The sequence below is a fragment of the Pundamilia nyererei genome, unplaced genomic scaffold (assembly GCF_000239375.1).
Source record: "Pundamilia nyererei isolate P.nyererei 1_Seehausen unplaced genomic scaffold, PunNye1.0 scaffold00009, whole genome shotgun sequence".
Taxonomy (NCBI): Eukaryota; Metazoa; Chordata; class Actinopteri; order Cichliformes; family Cichlidae; genus Pundamilia; species Pundamilia nyererei.
The window spans coordinates 1,368,878-1,381,810 of NW_005187410.1; the positions used below are offsets into that span (position 1 = coordinate 1,368,878).

At 39.2% G+C, this 12,933-nt stretch overlaps 1 protein-coding gene across 1 annotated transcript in view; it reads right to left on the bottom strand.

Annotated features, from left to right (window-relative positions):
* abca12 (ATP-binding cassette, sub-family A (ABC1), member 12) overlaps positions 1–12,933 on the bottom strand; it is a 57,436-nt gene that overhangs the window by 21,158 nt on the left and 23,345 nt on the right. The window contains exons 32-49 of the mRNA XM_005723288.1: positions 12,371–12,501; positions 11,347–11,511; positions 10,537–10,701; positions 10,161–10,362; positions 9,709–9,848; positions 9,000–9,119; positions 8,756–8,846; positions 8,018–8,197; positions 7,215–7,530; positions 6,501–6,615; positions 5,885–6,214; positions 5,425–5,494; positions 5,185–5,319; positions 4,117–4,275; positions 3,839–4,022; positions 3,028–3,246; positions 2,173–2,369; positions 680–837 (exon numbers count right to left, since the gene is read on the bottom strand). Coding sequence (XP_005723345.1) covers positions 680–837; positions 2,173–2,369; positions 3,028–3,246; positions 3,839–4,022; positions 4,117–4,275; positions 5,185–5,319; positions 5,425–5,494; positions 5,885–6,214; positions 6,501–6,615; positions 7,215–7,530; positions 8,018–8,197; positions 8,756–8,846; positions 9,000–9,119; positions 9,709–9,848; positions 10,161–10,362; positions 10,537–10,701; positions 11,347–11,511; positions 12,371–12,501 — 3,077 coding nt within the window. The remainder of the gene's footprint in view (positions 1–679; positions 838–2,172; positions 2,370–3,027; positions 3,247–3,838; positions 4,023–4,116; positions 4,276–5,184; positions 5,320–5,424; positions 5,495–5,884; positions 6,215–6,500; positions 6,616–7,214; positions 7,531–8,017; positions 8,198–8,755; positions 8,847–8,999; positions 9,120–9,708; positions 9,849–10,160; positions 10,363–10,536; positions 10,702–11,346; positions 11,512–12,370; positions 12,502–12,933) is intronic.

Genomic DNA, 12,933 nt, shown 5'->3' on the forward strand with positions numbered 1-12,933 from the left:
ATCTTAGTTACCTACACTACACTACCTAACATATAACACACTGTTCCTGCTTTTCAGGATTTTTTACATAAGTTACAAGTGATATGACTAAGCAAAGCTGAGATAAACTTGGAAAAAATCACATCACTTTTTATCCTCACACTGTCTGATGGTTTCTGCTTTAGATTGCTGAAATGACTGACTATCATCGTAGAGGACACTTTTCTTAAGGTACAGAATACTGACAGAAACATCAGGTTTGATCAAAATATACAAAATCAGATCGTTATTTATCCATGAGAAGGCATCATTTCTGTGTGTCTTAACATAGTTCATGTGGCCCTTTTTTAATATATCTGATACAAATTGACCTATCGCAACATGTCATCTGGGAAAAGATAAAACCCTGGGTTTGGTTTTACACAAACAGTCCAGCTCCTTCATAAAAGCTTTTGGTGAAATGTTACGCCTGTGATGACCATTTACTTTGCAAGATGCCACCCTGCTATTCTGAGTAAAATGCATCAGAGGAAAGCTGCTGTTCTCTCATTTTTAGAACCAGTTGTCTGCTGGAAAAGCATATTTCACTAAAAAATAAATAAGTGGAAGTAGATTTTCATTAAAATTTCATGTTGTGGAAAAAAGCTGCTGTAAGCATGAGTCTTTATTGCTTCGACTGACAGGGCGATTAAATGATTACCTTTTTGGTGAGGGTAAGTTTGTAGCCTTGGCCTAGCTTTTCTTTCAAGTAGAATGGAGATCCACAGCATTTTAATCCTCCATTCTCCAGGAAGGCGATGCGGTCACTCAGCACTTCTGCTTCGTCCAGGTGGTGGGTGGACATGATGATTGTGCGGTCTGAGAGGGCACACATATAAAAAAAAAATTTACACATGCAATATTACACTCTTCTTTAACAGGTAAATCTTACACAAATCGTTAGCTTCATAGCATAAGTGCCTAAGTCATTTTTTGGTCAAATTGCATGTGATATTTAAAAATATGCATGTGATATTTAGAAAATTAGTTTCTTCTTGTTTTCCGAAAACACAAAAAAATGACTTAGGCACTTATGCTATGAAGCTAACGAAATGTAAAATGGAGGTGAAAATTACAAAACAGAATCTGTAAGATTATATTTACCAACTAAGCTAGTCTGTAAAGCTTTGTCTTACTTTTATGGCTTCAGCAACTCCAAATAAACAAGCTAAAAAGCAAATATTGCAAAGACAAATCCAAACGCAAGCTCTATCATGCAAACACATCATAGAAACAGGCACAGAAACAGCAAGAGATGTGGAAGATTTATTTTGAAACAGATTTTTCTGGCACTAAAATCTCCCAAACGTCTGAGATGACGCCAATTACATGATATTTTCCAGAAACATCTGCTAAGAGAGCCTAAAAATACCTCCTCATTTATATTAAAATTATGCTTCGCTAAAGTCCATTCACAAAACAAAGCAGAGAAAAGTCCTGCAGTGAGCTGCAACCTGCAGGTTCACAGCTTGTTGCCCACCGTGTTTCTTAGAAAACAGATAGGAGGGTGCGTGTTCAGAGGAAAAACCCTAGTGTGAGACTTTCGGTTGTCTGTACATTTTTAATACTAACAATGCACAAATGCAGTGCAATTATTTTTTTATGTACCACAGAGATTTTACATTGGACTTTAAGGGTAGTTTTAAAAAGGTATGAGCTACACACATACGTACTGTGTTAGAAAATAGAGCTACAATGTGCTTCAAACGAGTATGGTGTTTCCCTCAAAGACTAGGATAGACAAATACAACAGATTAAAAAAAAATAAAATAAAAAAAAAATAAAATAAAAAAATATATATACATATACACACACAATTTAGTATATGAGTTATTTAAGGGTACACAGGTGGGTATTAAAGGGCTTTAAAAGCAATCAATCAGTTCTTAAATTGTATTCAAAAACAAACTGAGTCAGTGTAACTCAGACAAGTGAGATATTTTCACTGCACCTGCCGTTTGTCACCATCCAGGAAGGAGAAATGAGGATGCGCATTAATAAAACTACAAAAACCAGCGATTTATACAGACATGTCAAGTTAAAGTTGGCCAACCGAGACTGCATATGTGCAGGTCTCAGATTTCCTGTGATAAAAAAATCTTCATGGGGATGTTATTTCAGCGTTCAGTGTTTGAGTGTGCCTGTCAGACTTACTTTTCTTGTGCTGGATTACAATGTCCCAGATGTTGCGCCTGGAGCAGGGATCGACTCCTGTAGTGGGTTCATCCAGAACCACCACGCGAGAGCCCCCTATTAAGGCGATGGAGATTGACAGCTTGCGCTTCATGCCGCCTGATAGGGTGCCCACCCGCTTGTGTCTGTGAGCATACATCCCCGTGTCCTCTAGGATCCTGGGAGCAAAGTCGATGAAAAGCATTTAGGATGGAGCACATGCTAACTTTTTTTTTCAATGCATTACAACCCAGTTTGTGGGTTGTAGTTCAATCACTTCTATCAGTTACTCAGCAGGGGTTTCAGATTTCCTGAAACCAGGAGAGAGAAACTGTTCTTGCCTTTAAATTCACTGCTATTCTGCTCATATAAGACCATCTAGAAAAAGTCACATGAAGCGACTTAAAACTCAGAGTTTTATGGTATTCTGCTTATGTTTTCCTGCAGATGGACATGGTATATTTGACAGCTCTAAAACACTAAAATAAGAGCGCAATTCAACGACAACAGGGATGCAATTTTTTTTTTTTACTGCAGACTTGGAAATACACTATATAGCCATTACTGATTTTCAAATTACCCCTGTATAACCTTTCACTCGTGTGAAGCACTGGCAATTATTTCTTATGAAAGTCTCGTAACCTCTGCACATATTTTCTTTTTATTTGAGGGCCATGCCTTTAACTGAGCAAAGGACGGAGTTTAATGATGTACATATAAAACAGCTTGCAAAGAGAATCCTTGTAACAGGTAAAATATATCACCAAGGTATCATCCTTAAAACAGAGCGTCCTTTTATACACTGAGCATATCAAGCTTCCTGCTCTGGTCACTCACGTGCGGACTTGTTCATGTAGTTCTCTGTCTGACCAGTGTGGGGCCTTGATCTGTCCATACAGCAGCAGGTGCTCCTTGGTGGTCATGTGATCAAACAGGACGTCATACTGCATGCAGACTCCTAGCTCCCTGCGAACGTTCTCAATGTTTGTCTGCATGTCTCTGCCGTAAACCTCTATGGTTCCCGAAGACGGGGCAAAAAGCCCAGTAAGGAGAGACCTACACAAAGAATACATGCATTTGTTAACAAAATTCACAATAATGAATAAACAAATTCAATTTTTATTACTCAGATCAAGTTATAAATGACAGAACATGCTCAAAAGACTTTTAATATACTAGGTGGCACTTGAAAAGCTGAAAATGCCTTTTCCTTTCGTCCTATCTGCTAGTTTTCATATTTTCTCCCTGGCAGTTTCTTCTTAAATGATGACTTATTGTTCTCAAAAATATCATAGGGCATAAAATCCCTTCTTGGTTTTTGGTTTTTTCAGTGGTGTTAAATCTCATTCTGCCACTGCACTCCTTGTATGTTGCCCTTGATAAGAGCGTCAGCAAAATGAGTCGCATTTAAAATGTAAATGTAAGTGCTCTAGTTGATGAAGACCCGTCAGGCGAATCGCTACCACAGTTGCTGTGCCAGATTTGGACAAAACAATCTCCCTGTCAGCATCCGAGCCTTGGAATGATTAAAGGGATGCACAAAATCTCATTTTAAATTGGATCATTTTGCTGCCACGGAGGGTGTATACAAGGTGGTCAAATGCATACTGGTATTTAAAAAGGAAAGGAAAAAAACTGCCCCACTTACATGGTGGTAGTCTTTCCAGCTCCATTGTGACCGAGCAGTGAGGTGACGTGGCCCTCATAGAAAGAAACATTAAGGTTTTCAATAGCCACTTGGTCACCATAGGTCTTGGTGAGACCATGGAGAGCAACGCCAACTGGGAGCTCTGAGAAGTATTCCCCAGTCTTGGTGGAAAGAGCGCTCTTTCCTGTGAGAGACACAGAGAAGACAAACTGTAAATTAAACTAACAGCAGACAAGAATTCCTTGTTCCTGTGTGTGCCACATTATAATTTGACGCACCTTTTCCCTTGTCATTGGAGAAGGCAAGCTGGTCATTCTGCATGATGTTTGTGAAGAGAAGTCCTTTGGCCGTATTCTTCTGTGGTCGAACACCACACAGGTCAGCCCAGAAGGAGAGTTTGAATGGGAAGTACCACGGAGAAGGAATGCCATATTTTCCTAATGGGTAAAATAACTGCAAATAAATCTCACATACACAATATATTTATATTTACATACCTATTTACAGCTGGGACTACTAAACAAAGTAACCAAACTAAACCAACCTGCATTTGCTTCAACTAGAAACTGATTATTGTTTCACTTCACTTGATATTTTAAGGCAACGCTTACACATTCGCCTATAAGTGAATTCTAACCTGTGTTATTCTAATTCTTTTACTTTCTTTAAGAATAGGATGTATATAAAAGATGGACACAGCCACTGTTATCCATTGGTTGCACAGTGCTAACTTTTTAAGGCTTGAGCTTAAAAATTTTGCTGTCACCATCTTTTTGAAACCAAGCATGCAAGCTTGGATCCCACTATGGAAGCCAGGGAAACTCATACAGAAGCAACCTATCAAACACTAGGAAACAGATGGACGCCACAATTTACAAAATGAACATCATGCTAAATCCAGAACACAAACTCATGCATCAAGGGAGGAGAGAGCGGTTTTCCCATAGACGTCTATGCAACCAGCCCCCTGCTGGCCATGAAGAAGAATGCACTCTTCAATTTAATTCAATTTTATTTGTATAGCGCCAAATCACAACAACAGTCGCCCCAAGGCGCTTTATATTGTACGGTAGATCGTACAATAATAGATTCAGAGAAAACCCAACAATCTTCCACTTTTCTCATCACTTTTATGATTGACAGACTACACTTGTATTTTAGTGTGTATATCAGCTGACCTGACAAAAAAGACTAGCAAACAAAAACTCTAAAACATAAATAAATAATAATGATCGGCTTGACAAACTATGTCTGATGTACTAAAATGGCCACAGGACATCAGCATCAATAGCTGAGTGAAAGATGTGATAAATTTGTTCTTTTGTTTTTTTTGTGCCCCAATTTACCTGGAAACACTGTGCGAATGTAAGCCCCAATGGTGAAGTAGAGGATAGAGTCGAAGAGCATCAGCCAGCACAGCCAACCGAACGAGGCTGTGTCTCCAGCAATGGGCGAGGAGTATGAGTTGCTCCATTGAATTCCTAAAGAGGTTAACATAATGAAAGTTTTATGCTGCCTTTCACTGATTCACTTAGCTCACATATCAAAGAGATCTTGATGGTAGTCAGATGTCTACATGCTTGTACCTTCTCCTTGGGCCTCGTAGCGAGACATGTACTGACTGGCGTAACTGAAACAGGTCGGGGAAAACAATCCCTGTCAAAAAGACAGAGGGAAATCAGACAGGATGCAAAACGACAAGCAAGAAAAAGGAGCAGCAAAAATATATATACACACACACACACGTATATATGCATATATATATGTGTGTGTGTCTGTTTATGCAGATAGCTCCACATTGGGGGTGACTTTTTTGAGACAATCCAAACAAAAAATCATTCATTTTGTAAAAACAAAAAAAACACGTGTTCTAAAATGGATAGAATAAACAACATTTTCAAATGAAACTAACTGTCACTATATCTTCTTCTACATTATTTATCTTTCCAAACCAAATTACATTACTTGGTATTTAAATTATTACACGGTATACAAATGAGTTTCATATTCTTTAATGATGACAAATGAGGTTCACAGGAGCCTTACCAAGGCACCCTTCTGGATGAGCGTTAGACTGCCCTCCAGTGCGGTGACGATGATGAAGGGGAAGAAGCAGAGGATGTAAAGCAGGCTGCCACTCAGGCCGGCGATGTAGGTTTTGTCAAAGAAGGAGCTGACAAGATAACTGAAGGCTAAGATGCTCAAGCCATAGTCACACAGGTACAGGAAAATGAGGAAACCGTCACTGTTGGGCAGGATTTTGCCGTGCTTCAGCACCAGTGTCATGATGATGATAGTCACCAGCAGGTAGATAAAACACTCCACGAACCAGGCAAAGAAGTGACTGAGTGTGTTGACTCCCATCATTTTCATGTACTGTGAGAAAAACATGAAGAGAAAAAAACTTATGAAACTGTCAAAACACATCCTGTGCCTGTTTTGCCAGTGGTGCCTGTCAATAAATATGGAATGGAATTTTTGAAAGTGAAAAAACAAAATAAGGAACTACATGACTAAGACAATAAAATTACGTTTTTCTTTTTAACTTGTCACGCTGTCTGTTTACCAGAAATAATTTGTATTTACAAATGACTGTGGGTGACTAATTACTTTTTGGAAAGAAAAGCAAACTTTTTTCTTTCAGGGTAAAAAACAACATTACCTCATGCAGCCTCAGTTCTCTCTCATGCACAAGTTTCTTCACGAAATCAGCAATAAACAACACCCAGGCTACCATCAGCATGATAGGGAAGACAAAAGAGATGGCCTCCAGGTACCTGGGGAATACAGAGATGGCAATTGTCAATCAAATTCCTTGAAAACGTCCAATCATTGTCAGCAGCAGCAGAAGAAAACGCCTATCATTCAGTCTCTGACTTGACAGATAGCGGAAGAGCAACACTGGGGTAGTTTGCAGATTCTGCCAGGAATCTTCCGATCCTTGTATTATTTACACAAATAAATGCCTTTCTACTGTATTTTTATTTTATTGACAGTCATATCTGGAGCCTGATAGACAGGCTTTTAGTACTTGCCATTGTACAGATTTAATATCCATATTTCACAGCTATCATATCAGAAATTGTGCAACTGAGTAATAAATCAGAATGAGGGAAAAGCAACAATCACTACATCTTATAGCTGGTCACAAGGCAGCCAGCTGAGTTTGTGGCCTGCTCATTCTTCTTGTAAGAGATATCAGGAGTATCTTATGTCATACTTGAAGGCAAGTGCAAGCATACATATTAGGTTTGAGCATGATCTATTGGACAAAATGTGGCATATTGATGCCAAAAAAAACCTTTGGACTAGATACATACATATATCTATCTACCAAATTTTATGTGAAAATTAATGCATGATTTATGGAACTCACTCATCCCGGTGATAGCACGGATATGGGAATGGCTGCAGCTGCACGGCTGTCTCTTTGGCTTTCTGTCCCGTCTGTGTCTCAATGATAGCTCGGTCAATGCTCTCCTGTAGGTAGATGAATCCCCGGTTGTAGCGCATTGTGTTTCTGGCTGAGATGTACGGCTCCTTGACAAAAAACGGGTTCCGGGCTCTGTCAGTCCGCATTACATTGTCCATATGCATGCGGATAGTGTAGCTGACTTCGGGAGGCAGAGAGGTTGTGGCCTCACGCTTGTTTCTGGATGAGTCTGCATCTTTGGGAAGCTTGAAGATCACACCTGAAGGGCAGATTGTACAACCTCACTGTTAGGTTACCCAACTAACTTCGTAATTCATTACCCTAAATACAAAGTTGCAGGGTCACATCCCTTGTATCTATCTCATCTTAATACATTATCAACAGCCTTTAGAGAAAGCACTAGTGTCTAACCCAGAAACTATTTGAGAAAAGGCCGTGAAAGGCACAATAACAACCTGAGTGGCTGTAAAAGTGAGCTGTAGTCATTTGGTATTCTGAGCCTAATGGGTGACTCATTGGAATTTCCCCTATTATTAAGGTGATATGACAGTTCTTTTCTACAGCATTACACTGTTCTAGGTCAGTTGTGTTCTCATACACATAATTTCATCTGTTAAGGAATTTTAGATCAACTGAAATTAACTTTCACTCAAGCAGATTAGAAACCACTGCTGGTCCTAGATACACGTGACATAGTCTGGTAGATCTCATCCTTTCACACAGAGATTCAACTCCTTTTTACTCACTTGCATAGAGATCACGGTTTTTGGCAAGTTCCTGCGCTGCACTGTTGAGCTCGTCGGCAGAGTCAAAGCCACGGTATCGGTCAAACTTGATACAGGAAGAGATGTCAACCATCAAGGTGGATAAGGTGTTGATGTGATCCACTATCTCTTTGTTCGTCTCCAGCATCAGCGTCATGTTAGCTTTGAAAAGAATGAGATTTAGAAGTTTAGTGACAGGATTAAAACTCCAGGTGCAGTTTTATCTTCGATGGCAATAGAGTGCACCACTTTACATCGCAGCTCAGAAATAATGTGGTAATTGTGGAGTACATTTGATAATAAAGGTGGAATAATTTATTCGTACCATGTAATTATCAAAGTGGTGGGTTATAACACATTGGCTGTAACAATGCACTAACATTAATAAAATTTTTATGTCAGCCAACAGAAGCAACTATTTGCCTCTTCCAGGCAATGCTCTGCCTTATTATATGGTAACTCAAACACAGTCTGACAATACAAGTGATCAAATTAAGTGTACATGTATGCGAATGTCACAACTGGGAAAAAATGAGTGACTCAAGAAGAAACAGCTTAAGAAATCCACGCAGAAATAAATCGAATGCTTCCTGTAAAGTCTCATCTTTCACCTCTTCTATGGAAGTGTGGATATTTTACCAGCAATAAGCGAGATGGGAATGTAAAGGTAAACGTGGTATATGCAGCTTACAAAAGTAAGACCTTCAAATGCTCACTTACAGAAGCTGCTGAGTGTCTCCTGCATTCTGTCTACATTGATGCCTGTCTGCATCTGAATGAAGTTCTTCACAAAGGGATTGCCAAGGGAATTCTGCAGAAGGTAGAGAGAGTGGAAAAGACGAAATCAAGATTCAGCTGCAGAAACTCGTTGAAGACCACTGCATAGTTTATCTCTATATTTTCATATGACAGCAAGCCAGCTAGAATAATCAGATACAAGGACGACATTTTTGAGTTTTCATACCTCCAGCATTGGCAAAGTCTTTTTGAGTGTGTTTGCAGACGTAACGAGGTACTTGGAGGATTTTATCCAGTCTTCTGAATATTGCCTTGCATTTGCAAAATCTTGCAAGGTGGCATTGGCCTGAGCAGTGATAGGACAGACAAGAACATGTAAAATAGTTGGTTATGTGTATGAAGCTGTGAAGGTAGCAGTGTACAAAAAAACAAAGTCAAACTCACTCAAAACAGAACTACAGCTGGAGATGGCGATGCCTACAAATAAGTGTGTATCTTGTCAAATTTAAATATTTCTTGTTTGCTACATGCAACTGGGGGTGAATGAATATTAAAAAATTAAAATCAACTAAATAAAAAAATATCTAGAAATAGCAGTGATAATAACTCTAGTAAAAAAAAGGCCTCAGATGAGGGATTTTGAAGGATTAGAACATAAACTTCGTGAAGGTCACGGAGTCGCTAATCCCCAGTTAAAATGTTTGAAGTGAAAAACAAGGACAACGGATCAGAAAAGAAAGTGGAGATGACTATACACAGGGCCAGCCATGATCTCGCAGCTGCTGGCAGGTGAGTACATAATTAGTTTAAACAGCAAAGCAGCACAATACTGTCAGTCAGCAAGGTTCCCACTAAACTCAATCCGTCAGTCTATTGTTGTGTGCATGGAGCACAAGAGCTGACTTTAGATGCATTTGTTCTTTTATATTATATACCTTCTCTATTATGGCTCGTGTGCTGGGTGTATCGGGTGTGTACAGGATTTGTCCCATCAGCATTGGCTTGAGGAAGGCCCAGGCAATAGCTCCTCCTGTGGTGTTGACCATGTCCAGGTACATGTTCATACAGAAGGGAGCTACACAAAGACACAAAAGAGGAGCAGATCAAATATACAGCATTCTAAAGTGGAGGAGGCTTTATTTGCCCTACATGCAAAGTCACAGAAGCTCCAAATTTTATAACAGCTTTTCAACAACTGGCTAGAATTGCTCTCCACTTGTTGAAAAGTATCACAGTTACTGAAATTGTGCACTTTAGCGAGATATCCTTGTTTTAAACTAAAAAAAAAAAAGAAACTTGTAATGGAACTGTGTGAATCAAGAGCAAATATACATGAATGCAGAGGCGACAGAGTTCCATTTTAAAATCTATTCCCTTCAGAACATACTGGCATTCCGTGGTATCTTGAACCTCTCAATCATCTCCTCCCTCTGTGGGTTGTTGGTAAAGGAAGGGTCCGAATCTGAGACGAGGGGCAGCTTGGAGATTCCAAAAAGAACCTTGATGCCATGGCTGCACAGCGCTCGAGAAAGGGTAACGAATGATCCTGCGCTGGAAGTGGTGGACCTCCGCTCCCTCACTGGATGTGGCTAAAAAACAAACCATGATGCTGTTACTTACTATCTGATTCAGTACTGTGAATGCAGCAGAGAACTGAATCATTCACATTGTTTGCTTGGGCTAGGTGTAAGTTGAGTGATCTCACAAACATGAATATATTATTGATAAAGAGCAGTAAAGGTGGAGCAGTTAAAAGAACTCACTTGGCTAAAATGGTTGTTGGCTGTCAGGTTGAGGTTTTTGATGTTGTTCAGGTAGATTTGCAGTTGGTTAATGGCAGGAAGCATCTTGTCCATCATGTCTGTTATAGCCTCAGCCACCCTAACCATGATTCCCACCACGGCCTGTATGTCGTCAGACAAAACCATCTGAAAGAAAAAAAACATTTAAACACACTTTAATCACTGTTACACTTTTTTGCCTCTCTTGTCTTTAATAATTTACAGGGTTTTGAAAACATCGGTCTACCACTACAGTATAACACCCAACAAATAACTCATTTCGGTGATTGGCTACTATCGTGTCACCAAAACCCACAGGGGAAAGTTTCATGTAAGCCGAGGTTGTGCATCTTTAACAAGTTTATATCAGGAGTAAAAGACACAATCAAAAATTAGATATCATGAAATAAAACAAATTTTGTAAGTAACTAAAATGAGCTTTCATGGTCAAACAGACAAAATGCTGCATTTAACCTTTACTGGCCTACACTTTGTTGAGCCTTGTATGAGTTTTCTGCCATGGGTGTGTATTGGGGAAAAAGGGTTTGTCTAGTAAACAAACATTTTCTTGTACAAAGGCCTTTTTTCTGGCTCACGTTGCTCAAACAAACACACCCTGGAAAAACATGTTTTGTGACTGCCCAACAAAAACAATTTCTTTGTTGAAGACACATTTATGTGCCGTGACAGAACTCCCACATTTTTTTGTGTGTGTGTCCGTGTCTGTGTGTCCCTGTGTGAGTTTGTGGTTTTTTTACATAACAATTATTAACAATAGACTTAAAGCCTTACTTTGTATAACACTTGTTCAACGTTTAGATGTCGAGTCATCAGCAGTGACAATGTGTACCACTGTTCAACAGACAGAGAGCAGAAGGTCTTCATCAGATCAGCCTCTTCCATGTTTGCGAGTGGTGTGGAGGGGCAGTGACGCAGGTTCACCAGCCAGGACAGGATCTGTTCCAAAAAACATGAAGAGAGTTAAAGAACCAGCCTATATGAGCAGAAGGAAGGAGGCATGTCATGCACAAAAATACAGGCCTTATAGCACATATATATCATCAATAACAAATTTGCATTTCCACACTGTTTAACTGAGGTCTCTGTGGGCAGCCGACTTTCAAATCCCTGTACTGGTGAGGCATTTGGAAACATAGTGGGTGTGAGTTCTGTCCCATTTAGTAAAAATAAATGAATAAAAAAGACACTGTCTAGCATACTTATTAACATTAGTTTTGTATAGAGAAAAAATACTATGAGGCTTCGTGAAGGTGAAAGCCTGAAAGATGCTTAAACCGCACTAAAGATGTTCACAATCATGGAAATGAGTTTGCTCCAATTCAAAGGATGAGCAAGTCACAAATGTCACTGGCAGCCACTTAGTAGTCTATTTTGTCAGTTTACTCACCTATGTAGTGCGCAGACAGGCATGTTTTGCCTCCTGCTGGCTAAACTCCATTTAAGTGATTTCTTTGTAGTTTTTTTTTTTTTACATAATCTGCATTACACAATCAAAGACATTAAGAAAGCAGCCTTTTATTCTGCTCTGCTGTACGTCTGCTTGAGAGAAACCTTCTAAATACAGTGACCAGTCACTGAGTAATTTTCATTAGGCTTGCAATGTTCCCTACAACATTAAAGATACAACCTGTTTCTAAGCTTTGTTGTAAATGTACTGTATAAAATAATTAAAAAGCAAAGCTGTATTAAAGCTGTGGTATTTTGAAGCAGTCTTACCGACGCTGGATTTTTTTATAGACTCAATGTTGTGTGTATTCAAATTTACTGAACAGTGACACAAGCTGTCTTTGCTTACCACTAGATTGTTGTTTGAGAGCGTGCTGTTCATTAGGAGGTCAAGAGTTGCTGGATCCAAATCCATGTACTGCTGCACGTCCAGAACAAAAGCTGTTTTATTCTTCAGAATCTCACCAAATGTCATCACTCCTGTGAAAAAATGTCAAGTGAAAACAGATCAATTATTGCCAGTTGATTCCTTCTGTTTCTGTATATTTTTCTAAGAGTTAAAATTACAAATAGATTTTGAAAGTTACAAATTGTTCATTAAAATTTATTTTACATTATTTGATTTGCCTCTAAAATATGCTTATCTATAAACAATGAATCTAAAATACTCAAAGGCCCAGAATGTCACGCACACATTTATATGGTGATTTTATTGAAAGTCTTTAAGCCCATTTTACTAACAATCACATGCAACTTGAGAAATATGCAGCTTGAGGATCTTGCCCAAAGACCCTTTGACAGACTGGGGAAGCCAGGGGTTGAACTCCAACTATTTCTGACTGGCAGACAACCGACTCTACATCCAGAGGAACACAGGCACTGTCTAATCAATGCAGGAGCCTCACAATTCCT